The 17,367-nt window shown below is 40.9% G+C and overlaps 1 protein-coding gene across 2 annotated transcripts; it reads right to left on the bottom strand.

Moving 5' to 3' along the window:
- Positions 1-199: 199 nt before the first annotated feature.
- On the bottom strand, positions 200-17,341 carry si:ch211-57i17.1 (FEZ domain-containing protein). Of its 2 annotated transcripts, XM_021600614.2 has the most exons (9): positions 16,893-17,341; positions 10,803-10,911; positions 10,490-10,606; positions 10,209-10,350; positions 8,367-8,632; positions 6,713-6,793; positions 4,255-4,330; positions 3,994-4,059; positions 200-3,318 (listed from the first exon to the last, which is right to left on the bottom strand). In XM_021600614.2, exons 1-9 carry the CDS (start codon positions 17,192-17,194, stop codon positions 3,302-3,304), a joined length of 1,176 nt encoding a protein of 391 aa, XP_021456289.1. In that variant the 5' UTR covers positions 17,195-17,341; the 3' UTR covers positions 200-3,301. The 2 variants fall into 2 exon arrangements, with proteins under 2 accessions (XP_021456289.1, XP_021456290.1); XM_021600615.2 differs by lacking the exon at positions 6,713-6,793 and having other exon boundaries at positions 16,893-17,337.
- Positions 17,342-17,367: the final 26 nt, after the last annotated feature.

Here is a 17,367-nt window from a genome sequence, read left to right on the forward strand (position 1 = left end):
GCCATTTTTATTTGATATAAAACATATTTGTACATTGACTTGCTGTTGCTCTGCATGTAAGAATGCCTTTTGATAGGTTTCTGCACATTTTCTGTTTACAGATTGCATCTATTAAAAGTATTTTGATAGTAACTTTAAGTAGAGTAAAAAGGTGATTTAATACCAATTATTGATCGTCATGGATGCACTTACAAACCAATAGTATGACACCAAAGTAAACATTTTATTTTGAAATGAGTTCCAATGTAATTCTGGCACAAAACGTTTGTACCACTACAGTCGATATGGTTACAAAACAAACATTTACTGAATAAATGAATGTACTTTAGTACCTCATGACAACAAGACAAGTAAACATAAAAACCCAAAATGGGGGAAGAAGTATATTGCATTAAAAATAAAAGAGTAGATTCTATTATACAAAAGTTCTGGCATTTACAAAGGCAGCCTTATTTGTTGCTTGTGTCTATATAAATATAAATCTCTAGATAAAGCGTGGATATACGCTGATATGGTCCCTCTATTTTAGCAGACATGCGACGAGGGGTGGGGCTTTAGCCTGAGTCGATAACCTTCTCTGATCTCTGTGACAACCCCATGCCGCTCCAAGACAACCAGAATAATACTAGTTCTCAACTCGACTAGTTTCAAGGAGTCCAAACCCCACCCAAGCTAGTATACATTTCAGTTCAGCTTAACTTTCTTATTACAATGTGGTTCAATGCTAAGGATCCCTTTAGTGTGACCTTAATCCTTATCATTCATTTTATTTACTTTAAGTAAAAGTAGATAAAGTGCATGCAGCACATGCTTGGGGTTCTGAATGATTCTGAAGCTTGCTACAGTTGAAAGATAGCTACATATGATTCTGTACAGTACGTAGAGGTCTACTGGCTTCCCTTACTAAAGAAAGATGCCTTCTGAGACCCTCAACTAAAACCCAACATCTCTTCATAACATACACAATGATACAGGGAAAAGAGAGCTTCCGTAAGACTCGATGATTCCTGCCAACTACACCAGACTTCTACTAGTGAGGACTGGCACTACCATTGACTTACAGCGGCCCACCTGGGATATCTAGTTGCTGTCTATAGGTGTCAGGTTGCCTTGATACAGCGCTATCGCAAGCTGATGCTACAACGTCCACTTAGCTAGGTACTAGCCTATACTTGTCTGAAACCTTATCACTGATGTTACTATATTACTACTCAGGCCTAGGACAGACAAAAACTACTAAATGGCTACTCAAGCTATAGGATGATGGGCTTGCTAATGCTTCAACATTATCCCCAAGCATGGCGTAACAACATCTACACTCTTTCTTCCTAACACGATCCATAATGCTGTACTTCTGTGGACAGGCTGGCTGCTGTAGAACCGATGCTCTGGGTGTACCTGAGAGTAGTGATAGACCAGACCTGATGGGCTTGTGTGTTATTGTAATTATTGTGCACTGAGCTTAGTTACTGCTGATGATTTGACAGGATTGTACAGAGGTGATATTATAGACAGTGCTGAAGGTTAGTGGTTGTGGATGTAGACAATGGGTTTTTGAAATATTTAAGTTTGAAAAATCTCTCCTGCTTTTGTACAGAAACCTCTCTACATCCTTTAAATTGTCTACATAAGTACATGCAACGATTTGGTGATCTACTACTGTTGCTACGTCCACTAGACAAGACAAGATAACATGTCATCACTAGATCCCCAACATTTACACAACATCAAAGAGTTATTAGTTCTAAACACAACATGGCAGGATCAACTCACAGCAATTTAACCATTATTTTACATTCTAATATTATTGCTGTAACCCTTCACTTACTGTACTTTATAGAGGAGGTATGAGGCAAGTATACAGGGTGATGTCATGTGACATCCCTAGGAGGGGTCAGAGGTTGACGGCTAGTGTTTACATAACAATGGTGATGTTATAATAAGTGGCCACACACTGCTGGCAGTAAAAAGTCCCTCATCTCTCTAAAACTACAGAAAAATAAAAAGCTGTGCAAGTTTGTTCTTTGTTACCTTCTTACTAACTTCTGTCATTATTTTTCCCTTTTTTGAGAAGTTATCACTTAAAAAAAAAAAGTTCCATCTGTGCAATTTCACATTGTAGTATACAAACAATGCTTTATAATATTTGACCGATGTAGCTCCCTAATCCTATGTAGCAGCATGCAAAGACGTGCACAACCTTTAAGGGGGTTTATGAAACATAAAACCTAAGAGATGGTGAAAACAAGGCTTCTGAACCCCACTAATCCCATGGTCTGTCAATCATTAATTGCTCTGAACCAATAGCTCTCTGATAAAGTGGCGAGCTCCCATTGGACTGATCCCGCCATAGTTAGACTGGTTCAGGAAGCCTTATTTTCCCATCCCTCCTATATATACCCACACACAGAGGGAATTAGCCAGTTTAACAGAGAAAAGCTGCATCCCAATTGTCAAGTGACTTCTTCTCCTTGTCTCCTCACCCTAACCTTTAATGATGTGAAAAGGCAGGCAGGTGAATGTAGAGGAATTTGTTTTCCATCTCCAGTTCCTTCACATCAGTGCAAACGGAGGATAGAAGATGAGAACAGCAAGCCACTTTAGACAATGGAGAGTAATACTGCTAACATGCAGAGAAGACATTAAAACGAATGTGAGATATTAGCATTACAACATTAAAAAAACATTTAAGATTACACGTAAAAGGTGAGAAGATTATAAGGTAAAACAGGCATTAAAATGTGAATCTCAAAAGGTTGCGGGAAAAGTTGTTGTGGAGAAAATAAATACTCCATCAGGAAGAGTCCACCTTATTAGGGGGGTGGGTGACTCCTTCCATTGGTATGTTCAAGAACTCTGCAGCTCCTGAGCGCAGGGCCAGCTTTAGCCTTTTGGGGGCTCTAAGAGCGGCAAATTTGTTTCATGGGACCCCTCTTGATGACAGTCAGAAAAATGCATGTTTTAAAGATAATTTCCTGCAGTTCTACACATTTTGCCATGGGGCAGAGAGAACATTTAGCAATTTTCTACGAAAAATTCATGCAATTCTAGTTCTGCCATGGGGCAGAGAGACATTATTGCATTTCTACCCATTTTACCATGGGGTGAATAATTTCCTACAATTCATCACATTTTACCATGGCTTATGCCATGTTATTGATATCTGAGTGAGAGTGACTAACAAAATCAATGAGGGCCCCCTGGAGGTCAGGGACAGTAAGTTGAGTTCCTAAAAAATAAAAAGTGCTTATGCCTTGAGTGTGTTCAGAGTGTTGTAGAACAGGTGGCTCCTCCACTGGGTTTATGTGGGACACAGCACTGTAGGGACAAGAAGAACACCCAGAAAACAGCTGTCAACCTAAAATGATGTACCACATGGAAGAGAGCAATTAAGAACGGACGGGAGGGTGAGCAAGAGCGTGTGTGTGAGTAGGAGGAGGGAGTGTGTGTAAGATAGAGGGTAAGTAAAGTAAGTACACCATAATCACAATCACAGCACAGGTACACTACACTACAGCACAGAGCCAGGGAAGGGGGCTGTCTCGGAGGTGTGTGAGAGCGGGCTCTCCACACATTGCGTGTGTGTGCGTTTCCTGTATGCATGTCATTGTGTGTGTGTGTGTGTGGCTCACAAACCTCCACCTTTCTCATACTAGAACTAGCGACAGAGCAGCGCAGCAGAGGCGAGAAACAAGGAGGGTAAAGGTCAAGATGAAAGGCTTCGAAAAACCCTGCAGGCCTTCAGTGAACAAAGAACACATTGGAAGTAGACCCTCCTAATAACATGTGTCCTAACAGGACCCTTGTGTCCTGCAGCATCTTTCTCCGGCACTAGGTCATAGTGAGACTGTCAATCTAGACAAAAGCTCTGTTTTGAATGGGAGCAATGTTTCCTCAAAGTAATTGAGTATCTTTGAGAATGTACACCTTGTGTGGTAATGTGTGGTGTTTTGAACGGGAGTAAGAGTTTTGAAACTGGTAGGGAGGGAGTACCTTTGAGAATGTAGTCTGTTAGGAGGCTGGGTACCTTCTCACTGTCCTCCCGCATGGCATGCAGAACTGCATGGAGGGAAGAGCAAAAAATGAAAAAAGATTTGGGATGAGTTACTATCATGGTCATAATAGGACATTTCGGTCTTCACATTACAGCTTTCATCGGTTGGCCTACAGTGACTTAAAAAGTTAACAGACAAAGTGTGGTTTGTAAAATAAATAATACAAGGTTGTAATAAACAGGAACATGTCCGTACTCACTCTTGGTGAGGATCTGAAGGTCTTCCACAGAGGGGGAGCCAGAGTTCTTCTCATAGGGGATAACTGTGGTCAGATACTGAGAGCGAGAAACACACGTCACAACCACAGAATGAGGAGAGAGAGAACACGACACAGGAGAGAGGGAAGGCAAAGGATGGAGGGGGATAAAAAAAAAGACAAAAATGTTGAACAGAAAGAAAAAGAAAAACTGCACCATGATAAAAGAGAAAGTTAAGAATTTTTGATGCAAAACTCGTCTGTAGTTCTGCCTGCTTGAACGACAAATAGCTCAGATACACATAAAAACATGAAATGACCCCGTGATTCGATAGAGCGTCACTCAGTGATGCACAAATATGATATAACATTCAACATGGGTAAATCTTAACTTTCAACTGGAACAACCAGCATTTTAACTACTTTGCAGACAACCATAATATCCATAAAAAATATAAAATTCCCAGTTTACGCTACAAAATCAACTTAAAGAGGTTTTAAAAAGAGGTTAGATTTGACTCAGAATTCTATGACAGAGTAAGGAAATGTTGGCAGAATAGATGGATGCATATCAATGTATGAATAATATAATTCACCAATATTTTTCTTGGTAGTCCAACAAATCTTGCTCTCAGATTGTAAAATCACAGCTGGCCTGGTACATTGTTTGTTGTCTCCAGCCATTTGGGATGCGCTGTTTCAGTTTCAATTACTCAATATAGTAATGAACGTGCAGGGACGAGACAGACAGGCAGATTTTCTCGGCCAGTCGGAATCATGAATCAGCTGGCATAATTTGTATGGATATATACAAAGAAATATAAATTGAAAAAAGGTCAAACGAAACGAAGTGCAGCTAGTTTGCAGTCTTTCCAGTTTCAGTTTGAAGTGACTCTGTTAGCTGTGTTGTTGGCTAGCTCCCCTGAACAACAGTTTCCTGGTGAGAGAGCACATTCTCCATACCAGGCGAAATCACGCCTCATTAGCTCATTGTTACGCATGTATCCAAATAAATGTCACTGGAAAACAGCTTAAACAAATGCAGCTACATTGCTGTTATTCTGGCTGCACTTTTTGACACGATCGTAAGTTACCTGTAGTTGGCTAGCTAGCTAGCAAGCAAGGGATAACATTTACAAGCACCGACTGGGTCGCGTCCATAGATACAGAGCAGAAAGACTGAACGACTGGGTCACGTCTCTGGAAACCGAACCGATAGAGCGAACGACCAGCCGGCTTGGGTAGCAACCCTAGATTTGTGTCGGGACTATTTCTTGTGGAAGGATGAAATAGTATGAATAAATTCATCAAAATAAAGTTAATAAAGTTATTTGAATATGTTGGTAATCCGATGTATAAAAGTGATAACACCCTCGAAGCCGGTGTTTGGAGGATATATTGGCAGTTTTCTGCCCCCGACTTGTCTCGGACCTAACACACGTACCAATATATCCTCCAAACACCGGCTTCTAGGGCATTGTCACTTAAGTCTTTTTTTTTTTACGGCGTGCGGCTGGGATCTTTCATCTCAGCACTTTACATTTATATCTCTGTTCAGTGTATGTTCGCTGACGGAATATAAATTATGTCAGTAGATTTTCTGTATTCCTCAGAGGGGACACTAATTCAGAGAAGTTTAGGCAGCTAGACAAATTCCCTAAATTTGCCGTTGTTCCCCTGTTAATGAAGTGTTCAAGCAATGTCAGTTGAGTTGAATCAAAAGATGACAGCACATATTGATCATTGACATAAATGCAGTGGCCCGTTCTATTCATTCTATTTATATGGCAGCACATGCAATCAGGCGCAAAGGAGGGGAGAAAATGTGCTATTCAAACGGTTATTATTACGCTGGCCAATTATAGTCATCCAAAATTCCATGACTGTCACAATCCTAAACCTTTACCATCACCCTTTGTATGAATTGTTGGAAGTCAAGAAACTGAATATTTGATAGTGAGAGAGTCATTGGTCGACTCCGAGCCAATAATGAGTGAAAGTAAGTTGTGATTGGTTGGTGTGTGGCTGTAGGTGAGGTTTAAGGCCATTGGTTGGTTTTAGCTTGGTGGGAGACAACTGGGCATTAGTAATAGGAGGATGCTTGTTTGCAGGAAATAAGGAGTGCACACTACTGGATGATTCAGCATCCAGTTACAGCCAATCTCAAGGCTAAATGCTCAGTCAACAAGACAGGAAAAGGATAAGGGAAGAAAAGAACAAGTCATAAAAAGAGAAGGATATGAAAGCTGAGAAGGAGAGCTGCTTAATTTGTGTTTGATGGACAGAGAGAATGAGCCACAGGATGAGAGAGCAGAAAGGAGGGCTTGAGTTAAATTGAAAATGAAAGATGGTAAAATAAAGAGGACATGTGGTAAACACAGCAGCGGCAAAAGCTGTAGAGAAAAGAACTGCAAAGAAAAATGTCAAAAAGATGAGAGGATAGCTAGAGAGAGAGGGGCACCTGTTTGTCCCCTCCTGTGATGCCGAAAGTTTGACGGAGGCCGTTCTGAATGACAGTGGACAGCCCTTCCATAGTGAAGAGCTAGAGGAAGGGAGAGGAGGGAGAGAACGCAAGAGAGATAAAACTACCAGAGAAAGAATGAGAAACCCTCCAAAAAGACATGAGAGCTCTAGAGAGCATGAGAATAAGAAGAGGGGTATAGAACTGGATTCAACCTGCCATCGTTTCTGGTTCCGAAAAGGACAAATTATCCGCACGGAAGTCCAACAGTTCAGATTGGACAAAAACAATGGCAAGGTGAATTCAGACCTACAGGGTCGTTTATTTTACTGTCCAGTTTTCAGCTGGTATTTACAAAGACATATAACAAAGCCCAATAATTACAATGTAATGATGTAAATAAATACATTTTCAGTATGTAAATAGTAGGCTAATAGTGGACTGTAGAATAAAGCAGAAGGAGAGACAGAAAGAGAGACCCAACAGGGTCTGCAGGGTGAGTGCAGAAGTTAGTACAGGACTACTGCAGGGTGTTGTTTTGCACTTCCAGGCATGTCTCTCATGCATTTCTTCTGTTTCCAGTGCATGCATCTAACCTGGTTTGTGCCTGTATAAATGGGCGTGTGCACAATACACTAACAGTGGGGTACAAAATGATTGACACCCTTGATAAAGATGAGCATTAATGACCATATAAAATAAATAATTCAAGTACTGAACTATATTGTATGCTCAAAAAATGTGGGAAATTATGTTATTTTATACTAATACAATTGCCCAGAGAAAGATTTTGTTTAGCAAGTCAATATTTTTCCTGAAAAACGTAGGGGTCAAAATGATTGACCACCCAAAGATTCTTATAAAGTAGTCCAAAGTTGAGTATTTGGTTCCATATTCCTAGCAAACAACGACTACATCAAGCTTGTAACTCTACAGACTTGTTGGATGCATTTGCAGTTTGTTTTGGGTTTATTTTATTCGGATTATTTTGTGCCCAATAGAAATGAATGGTAAATAGACATGCTAAGATATCATTATCATTCATGATTCATTCAGGATTATGGGTAATCATGATAGCATCTACATTAATGTAGAGGTGTTTAGAAACATATACTATTCTTATTTACAATACAATTGACTCCAAAATGACACAATACATTATTTACCATTAATTTAGGGGTGGCAGGTAGCCTCGTGGTTAGAGCGTTGGACTAGTTACCGAAAGGTTGCAAGATTGAATCCCCGAGCTGACAAGGTACTGTTCCTAGGCCATCATTGAAAATAAGAATTGGTTCTCAACTGACTTGCTTAGTTAAATAAAGTTCAAATATTGATGTAGTCATTGTGTGATAGAAATATGGAACCAAATACTAAACTTGTGACTACTTTATTTAGTCTTTGGGGGGTCATTTTGACCACTACATTTGAGTTTAAAAATTATGACTTGTTAAACAAAATCTACTTCTCTGAGCAAATGTATTAGCTCAGTACTTGCATTATTTATTTTATACAGTCAGTACTGCTCATCTTAATTAAGGGTGTCAATAATTTCAGACCCCACTGTATCAAGGCACGTATGTGCATCACAATGTGTATTATATGCATTTCAAATCATACAATACTATGTGTACGAATCTGTGCCCATCTCGCTCACCGTCCCAGGGACATGTGTCCTGTCTGCCCTCTGAGCGCTGCCTGTGGGCCTGATCTTCTTCTTCTTGCGGAGCAGCTCACGGTGCTCCTTCTGCCGATTCTGCACATCGATGAGCAGTGAGATGAAGCTGTTCTTCACCTCCTTCTCAAAGTCCAGCTCGTCCCTCAGGGCCAGGGCCTGGATCAGCTCCTCACTGTAGCGCCTGATGGCCGTCTCCACCTCCTCCAAGGCCTCGCTCAGCTCTGAGACTGAAAGACGACGCAAGCCTGGGAGGAGGTAGGGATTAGAACATAAACATACTAACACATAGAGCTTGACAAATTCCATGAATACATGGCAGGATAACACATCACATACTAACACATACTTACATGGTCAGTCCCAAACGTTTGCATTACAGCTTGATATGTTTTGCATTTAAAGTTACATAACAAGTAAGCAGTAATTGCTGTGTCTATTATGTAACAATGCTACTGTGACCCTGTATCTGTATTCCAGTTGTATATACACTAAATATACAAAACATTTAAGGACACTTGCTCTTTCCCTGACAGACTGACTAGGTGAATCCAGGTGAAAGCTATGATCCCTATATCCTTCCTGTTTGGCCATGTCCGGGGGTATCATCGGATGGGGCCACAGTGTCTCCTGACCCCTCCTGTCTCAGCCTCCAGTATTTATGCTGCAGTAGTTTGTGTGTCGGTGGGCTAGGGTCAGTTTGTTATATCTGGAGTACTTCTCCTGTCTTATCCGGTGTCCTGTGAGAATTTAAGTATGCCCGCTCTAATTCTCTTTCTCTCCTTCTTTCTTTCTCTCGTAGGACCTGAGCCCTAGGACCATGCCTCGGGACTACCTGGCATGATGACTCCTTGCTGTCCCCAGTCCAACTGGCCGTGCTGCTGCTCCAGTTTCAACTGTTCTGCCTGCGGCTATGGAACCCTGACCTGTTCACCGGGTGTGCTACCTGTCCCAGACCTGCTGTTTTCAACTCTCTAGAGACAGCAGGAGCGGTAGAGATACTCTTAATGATCGGCTATGAAAAGCCAACTGACATTTACTCCTGAGGTGCTGACTTGTTGCACCCTTGACAACTACTGTGATTATTATTATTTGACCATGCTGGTTATTTATGAACATTTGAACATCCTGGTCATGTTCTGTTATAATCTCCACCCGGCACAGCCAGAAGAGGACTGGCCACCCCTCATAGCCTGGCTCCTCTCTAGGTTTCTTCCTAGGTATTGGCCTTTCAGGGAGTTTTTCCTAGCCACCGTGCTTCTACACCTGCATTGCTTGCTATTTGGGGTTTTAGGCTGGGTTTCGGTACAGCACTTTGAGATATCAGCTGATGTAAGAAGGGCTATATAAATACATTTGATTTTGATTTGATCCCTTATTGATGTCACCTGCTAAATACACTTCAATCAGTGTAGATGAAGGGGAGGAGACACGTTAAAGAAGGATGTTTAAGCCTTGAGACATGGATTGTGTATGTGTGCCATTCAGAGGGTGAATGGACAAGACAAAATACATAAGTGCCTTTGAACGGGTATGGTAGCAGGTGCCAGTCACACTGGGTTGTGTCAAGAACTGCAACACTGCTGCGTTTTTTGTGCTCAACAGTTTCCTGTGTATATCAAGAACGGCCCACCACCCAAAAGACATACAGCCAACTTGACAACTGTGGGAAGCATTGGAGTCAACATGGGCCAGCATCCCTTTTGGAACTTAAAGTTTGGTATACTCAGTATATATGTATGGGATGGGGTTGTGTAATACAGCTGCAGGGAGCTGTTTATACTTGAGCTGTTAGTGATTTGATGCGAGTTAGGAGTCACTCACGGTCCTCATAGCTGGTGTTGGAGCTGGAACGTTTGAGGTTGCTGAGATCTTGGGAGAGCATGGACAGGTCTGACTGGGACGGGCTCTCATCATCCTCTGGGTCTGGAGACTCCTGCATCATCTCCTCAATCTCCTCGATCACCTGCAACACACACACACACATAGCTTGTGTTAAGAGTGTGGCTTTGTAAGTAGTAGAGTGTGGTGAATTTGAGACGTGATAGAAAGAGAGCGAGTGTGTATGTGTGTGTTGTCTATCAAGTGTGTGTGTGTGTGTGTACCTGTTCGGCAGTGAAGAGCGGCTCATCGTTGATGCAGGACACAATAATGGAGTGCATGTCCATCTGTTCCCTCAGCTCCTCATCATCAGACAGGTCCAGAGGCATGTTGTCCAGCTTCTGTCCATCAGAGGAAGAGAGAGAAGAGGGCGAGAAGAGGGACAAAGAGAGAGATAGGGAGGGAGAGAGCAAAAAGGGAGATGAGAGTCAGCTTGGCTGAGCTAATGAACAGGTGTGCTGAGCGGGGGAATGTGTACAGTGTGGAGGTGCAGACCATGTGTGTAAGTGTTTGCCTGTGGGTGTGTGTGTGTCTTACCCCCTGCTTGCAGAGGTTGAGTGTGGGGAGATGCAGGGAGCGAATGTGAGATGTCTTCCAGTCCACTGGCATCACGTTGCCATAGTTATCTGTCAGAGCATTCCACACCCTGAGGGGGAGAACGAGAGAAAGAACGTGGAAGAGAAATAGTGAGAGGAATGAAGAGAAAGGGGATGAGAAAGGAGAGAAAAAGAAGGAAGACAGAAAATGTTACACTGCACTTGAAACATTTCCCCAGTGACACAGCATTAGTTGGCAGTAGTGTGTCATCCTCTTTCCTCACCACCCACACACACCCCTCTGTCCCTGACGCAGCTCTCCTCTGCCTGATAAGAGAGCAGGAATCTAGCATTTTAATAGCCTAGACATTTTATGCCAAATGTATTTTTTATGTCAATTCTCTCTCAAAAGGGCTTTGCGCTATACTATAGGAAATACAGAATACATTTTGTACATAGATCCCGCTACACAATGGGAGTGAACATGTGTAATGTGAGGATGAGTGTGTGTGCCTGACCAGGACTGCTGCGAGCGATGCGAGGATGGGCACTGTGAACCCAAGTGTCAGAAAGGTTTTGCATCAGAGAGTTTGTCACACACGTGTTCTTCATATAACTCCAGTCTCTCCATCCCTCTCTTACTAACAAAGCATCATTATCATCAACAACACACAGTTCAAGGACAGGTTCTCTAAATTGGGCAATGCTGGCAGGAAATGCTTTGGCCCTGCGGCTGTCACCCTGTGATTCAGGCATTACTATATTTTTAGGCCATCAACAACAGACACGCACGCACACATGCAAGCCCTGCATAAACAAGAACAAGCACACAAAAGCCTCTATGTGGCCAGTGGCTCTCTGTGTATCTCCATGGGTAGTCCTACACCAAGGAAAGTTGATCATGAAACTTTTCCCTAAAGCACATCGATATATGAACACACACACATTACTTCCTGTCTCCATGTCATCCTCGCTGTGCGTCTCTGCTTGGAGGTAGGTCATCAGCCAGCTACAGTAGAGCTTGTTAGTAGGCAAGGCACGTCCTCCAAAAAGGGCAGTCACTCATGAAAGGACTCCGCTGCCCTCAGTGCACTGCTCTTTCATCCCTGCTAAGGCTTCTCTCCAAACTACCCCCTCCACCTTCCTCTCACCATCCTGAGCTCATTTTCCCCAAGATTATTTGGATGTGACTCAAGAGCAACTGAAGCAACATAGAAGACTGTCCATTTCAACTGACAATCTTTGTGTGTGCATCTGACTCTGACTCTGACTCTGTGTGTGTGTGTGTGTGTGTGTGTGTGTTGAGCGATTAAGCTATGCTTTTTATTTTTAAAGTTGTTTGTGCGGTTTGTTCTTCAGCTGCCCGAAATGTGAGAGAAAATATCCACAGGAACGTATTGTTTACCACTTGGTAGGAGGGACATCCCAGCTTCATTTCATTCGCTCTTCCGACTGCCCAACTCCTGGCGGAACCCTACATCACAGCCACTGACATCGTTACACCGTAGCACAGCAGGAGAGTGGTTTCATCACAGTAGCACATTGAGGTCAATTCATAGCAATTAATCTAAAATAATTAATCGATTTTAAATTTTAAAAAACACTGTCATAGACGGACAAAATGAATATAGATGAAAGGAGAGTTCCTAACAAGTTCAGGAAGACAATAAAGAGCTCTGTGAGACGTTCACAGCGATGGGGGCAGACGTTTTGATCAAGCGAGACCTTCAGAAAAAATGCACATTTATGTATTTTACAGATATAAGGAAGGTGAAATCTTATAGTTAGTCGTGTTTATAATTTCAATATACTATATTTAGAAAGCAAATAAGTCATTTCAAGCCTTATCGATACAGTTTTGTTGAATAGGAAATGCATAATATAAAATGTCATTTTCTTATTTGTATCATACTTGTACTGTGTACTTCAGCTTGTGTCCTCAAAAGTCAGTACACCTCAGCCTTTTATTAAAAAAAATTTACCAGAAAGGTGAGATTTTAACCATCCTGAGTATGCAGCATTACTAGGTATTGTTTATGGCCCTCTCATAATAAATCATTATTTGGGGGATTACATAGATTATATTTTTCATTACAATTAACTGGTTAATGGTTGTGATAGCAAAAAACTGAGGATGGATCAAGAACATTGTAGTTACTCCACAATACCAACCTAATTTACAGAATGAAAAGGAAGTCTGTAGAGAAAAAGAACATTCCAAAACATGCATTCTGTTTGCAACAAGGCACTAAAGTAATGCAACAAAAATGTGGCCAAACAATTACCTTTGCCCTTAATACAAAGTGTTATGTTTGAGGCAAATCCAATACAACACAATACAGAGTACCACTCTCCATATTTCCAAGCATAGTGGTGGCTGCATCATGCTGTGCGTATGCTTTTAATCGTTAAGGACTGGGGAGTTTTTCAGGATACATTTTTTTATGGAATAGAGCTAAGTACAGGCAAAATCCTAGAGGAAAACCTGGTTCAGTCTGCTTTCCACCAGACACTGGGAGATGAATTCACCTTTCAGCAGACCAATAACCTAAAACACAAGGCCAAAACTACACTGGAGTTGCTTAGCAAGAAGACAGTGAATGTTACCAAGTGGCCTATTTACAGCATTGACTTCAATCTACTTGAAAATCTATGGCAACACTTGAAAATGGTTGACAAGCAATGATCAACAACCAATTTGAAAGAGCTTGAAGAATTATGAAAATAATAAATGGGTAAATGTTGCGCAATCCAGGTGTGAAAAGTTTTTAGAGACTTACCAGAAAGACTTTTAGCTGTAATTGCTGCCAAAGGTGCTTCTACAAAGTACCGACTCAGGGGTGTGAATACTTATGTAAATTAGATATTTCTGTATTTCATTTTCAATAAACTTTAAAAACATGGTTTCACTTTGTTATTATGGGGTATTATGTGTAGATTGGTAAGAAGAAAAAAAATGTAATCCATTTTGGATTCAGACTGTAGTAACAAAATGTGTAATCTATGGTCAAGGGGTATGAGTCATTTCTGAAGGCACTGTATATGTTAATGTTAGTTTTATGTTGGATGTTCAGTTCTCTCTCTTCAAAGGCTATTGAACCAAGCATGCCATGACAATGAAAAAAATGTTATTTGGATTCAGAATATTAAATGTTCATTGTGAAGGCAAATTCGTAACATAAGAATTGTCATTCGTAACATATTATACGAAATGGATGATGGACATCCACATACTAAATGGAGTCTCTCAAATTTACATACAGAATAATAAGAAATGCTCTGAGAGCAGGTTGAAACACACCATCGATCTAAACAGTAGGGTAAACAATACTTTCCTGGAGATATTTTGTCTCAACCAGTAGTTTAAATGTAATTCTATTCAAAATTCTGTCTTCTTGGGTGCATTTACACGATTTTTCAGAGATTCGTTTCAGGCTGTATATACCCATTAATTGTGTATTACTGCCAGATTAAATCAGACTAAGCTGAAGCGTGCCCTTTCAAAAACAATTACAAAGATTTACCTCTGTGTACCTCTGTCGAGAGCTTCAAGTTCTTCTGTGTCCAAATCACTAAAGCCTTAAAATGGTCCAAACACACATGCACAGTTGTGAAGAAGGTGTGAAAGCACCTCTTCCCCCTCAGGAGGTTGAAAAAGTTAGCCATGGGCCCTCAAATCCTCAAAAAGCTCCACATCTTGACTGGCTGCATCACTGCCTGGTATGGTAATAGTACCGCCCTCGATCGCAAGGCGCGGACAGCCCAGTAGATCACTGGGGCCGAGCTCCCTGCCATCCAGGATAAAGGTTGGCCGATTCATCGGCCAATTAGGGCCAATTTCAAGTTTTCATAACAATCGGTAACCGGCATTTTTGGACGCCGATTACATTGCATTCCACGAGGAACTGTGTGGCAGGCTGACCACCTGTTACGCGAGTGCAGCAAGGAGCCAAGTTAAGTTGCTAGCTAGCATTAAACTTATCTTATAAAAAACAATCAATCTTCACATAATCACTAGTTAACTACACATGGTTTATGATATTACTAGGTTAACCAGCTTGTCCTGCGTTGCATATAATCAATGCGGTGCCTGTTAATTTATCATCGAATCACAGCCTACTTCACCAAACAGGTGATGATTTAACAAAAGCACAATCCTTGCACGAATGTACCTAACCATAAACATCAATGCCTTTCTTAAAATCAATACACAGAAGTATATATTTTTAAACCTGCATATTTAGTTAAAAGAAATTCATGTTAGCAGGCAATATTAACTTGGGAAATTGTGTCACTTCTCTTGCGTTCATTGCACGCAGAGTCAGGGTATAATGCAACAGTTTGGGCCACCTGGCTTGTTGCAAACAATTTGCCAGAATCTTACGTAATTATGACACAACATTGAAGGCTGTGCAATGTAACAGCAATATTTAGACTTAGGGTTTGCCACCAGTTCGATAAAATACAGAAGTATTTTACTGAAAGAATAAATGTTTTGTTTTTGAAATGACAGTTTCCGGATTTGACCATATTAATGACCAAAGGCACGTATTTCTGTGTTTATTATATTATAATTAAGTCTATGATTTCATATTTGATAGAGCAGTCTCACTGAGCGGTGGTAGGCAGCAGCAGGCTCGTAAGCATTCATGTAAACTTTACTGCGTTTGCCAGCAGCTCTTAGCAATGCTTGAGGCACAGCATTGTTTATGACTTAAAGCCTATCAACCCCTGAGATTAGGCTGTCAATACTAAAGTGCCTACTAGAACATCCAATAGTCAAAGGTATATGAAATACAAAAATGGTATATAGATAAATAGTTGACGCGTCATAATTCCTATAATTAACTACAACCTAAAACTTCTTAACTGCGAATATTGAAGAACTGGGAATACTGAACCACCAGCTTTCATATTTTCTGAGCAAGGAACTTAAACGTTAGCTTTTTTACAAGGCACATATTGCACTTTTACTTTCTTCTCCAACAATGTGTTTTTTCATTATTTAAACCAAATTGAGCATGTTTCATTATTTTTTGAGACTAAATAGATCTTATGTATTATATTAAGTTAAAATAAATGTATTCATTCAGTATTGTTGTAATTGTCATTATTACACACACACGTAAACATATACATACACATATATAAAAAAATATATTTTAAAAAGTAATAAAATCAGCCGATTATTCTGTATCGGCTTTTTTTGGTCCTCCAATAATCGTTATTGGTTGAAAAATCATAATCTGTCAACCTCTAATCCAGGACATCTATATCAGGCTCTTCAACGGCTTTCATCCCCAATCAACAAGACTGCTAAATAGCTACACAAACTATCGGAGTTAACTTTCTATCTTTATCGACGTTTTAATTTTGAACTGTGTCTATGCACAATCACCAGGGCCCTACAAACTCACTCACACATAATATGCACATTAGTCTACACACACGCACCCACTCACATAGAAGCTGCTGCTACTCTGTTTATATCCTATCACCAGTCACCTTATATCATATCCGACTCCATCACGCCAGTATCGCTGACATTGTAAATATGGTATTGAAACTGGGTATGTATACAATGTTAGTATGCTTACTTACTTTTTGGGTTCTTCATATTTCTCGTGTGTTTTTTCTAGTATTACATTGTTATTAATGATTGTATTGTTGAGTTTTGAGTTTGCAAGAAAGTAATGTCACTGTGCATGTGACATGTGAAAGTTTAACTATCAAGTTATTTACAAACTTCAATTGGGTAGCTAGCTGCTAGCTAACTTAGCTAGCTACTTTGAAAACACAGCTCAGCTAATGTATTTTAACTAACGTTACCTGCTAACAAACAACAAAACACTTCAGCTTATCTTGAAGGATCTTCTCTTGAAGTCCTTATTTCCTAAATTATCTTTACAGGTTTACATGCATTCCAAATAACATTGGCTAACTAGCTAACACTAACAACCCTTTTGTAAAATGGCTAGCTAGCAGCAGGTTCACATTAGCAATGGCATGCTAACTAACTAGCTTGAGATTGTAGACAAACTATAAATGCTTAACTGATAAAAAAAGTAGTAGCTACAAAATTCACACTCACTCGTCGTCTTTGAGGAAATTATCTTCTGTGATAGGTTTAATAGGGGCTATGTTTTCAGTCTTGGTGTTGTAATTTCGAAAGCAAACTGTCAGCTTCTCATCGAAGTCGTGGACAAGGTCCTCCATTGATGTGAAGCTGCATATATCCCCCGAGAAGCTGTCGAGGTCTGAGAAATCATCCACCAGTCCCGAATCAGCCATGTTCGAGTTCAGCTGGTCCAGTCGGTTCGGCGACCCGGAGGCCGCCTTGAATTCATTGAAATCCTGCCAGTCTTCGTCGAAGTGGGCTAACGGCGCCGCCATGACTGATGCAGGGACTCGGTTCGGCTGCACAAACCCTGGATGGTATTCTATCCTCCGCGATATGGCAATGATGAACCGGGAGACTAGAATGTGGAAGCTCTCTGACTCTGCCGCTGCTGACGTCACGCGTGTTGGGACTATCCTCTACGAAGGAAGATCAAAACAAACATGGT

Source organism: Oncorhynchus mykiss, chromosome 4 (assembly GCF_013265735.2).
Source record: "Oncorhynchus mykiss isolate Arlee chromosome 4, USDA_OmykA_1.1, whole genome shotgun sequence".
NCBI lineage: Eukaryota > Metazoa > Chordata > Actinopteri > Salmoniformes > Salmonidae > Oncorhynchus > Oncorhynchus mykiss.

Coding starts and splice junctions, on each gene's coding strand:
- si:ch211-57i17.1 (XM_021600614.2), bottom strand. CDS start 17,194: ATGGCGGCGCCGTTAGCCCACTTCGACGAAGACTGGCAGGATTTCAAT. Junction 6,794..8,366: donor GGACACATGTCCCTGGGACG/GTGAGCGAGATG, acceptor CCCTTCCTCTAG/CTCTTCACTATGGAAGGGCT. Junction 4,060..4,254: donor CCTTCAGATCCTCACCAAGA/GTGAGTACGGAC, acceptor CCCTCCATGCAG/TTCTGCATGCCATGCGGGAG.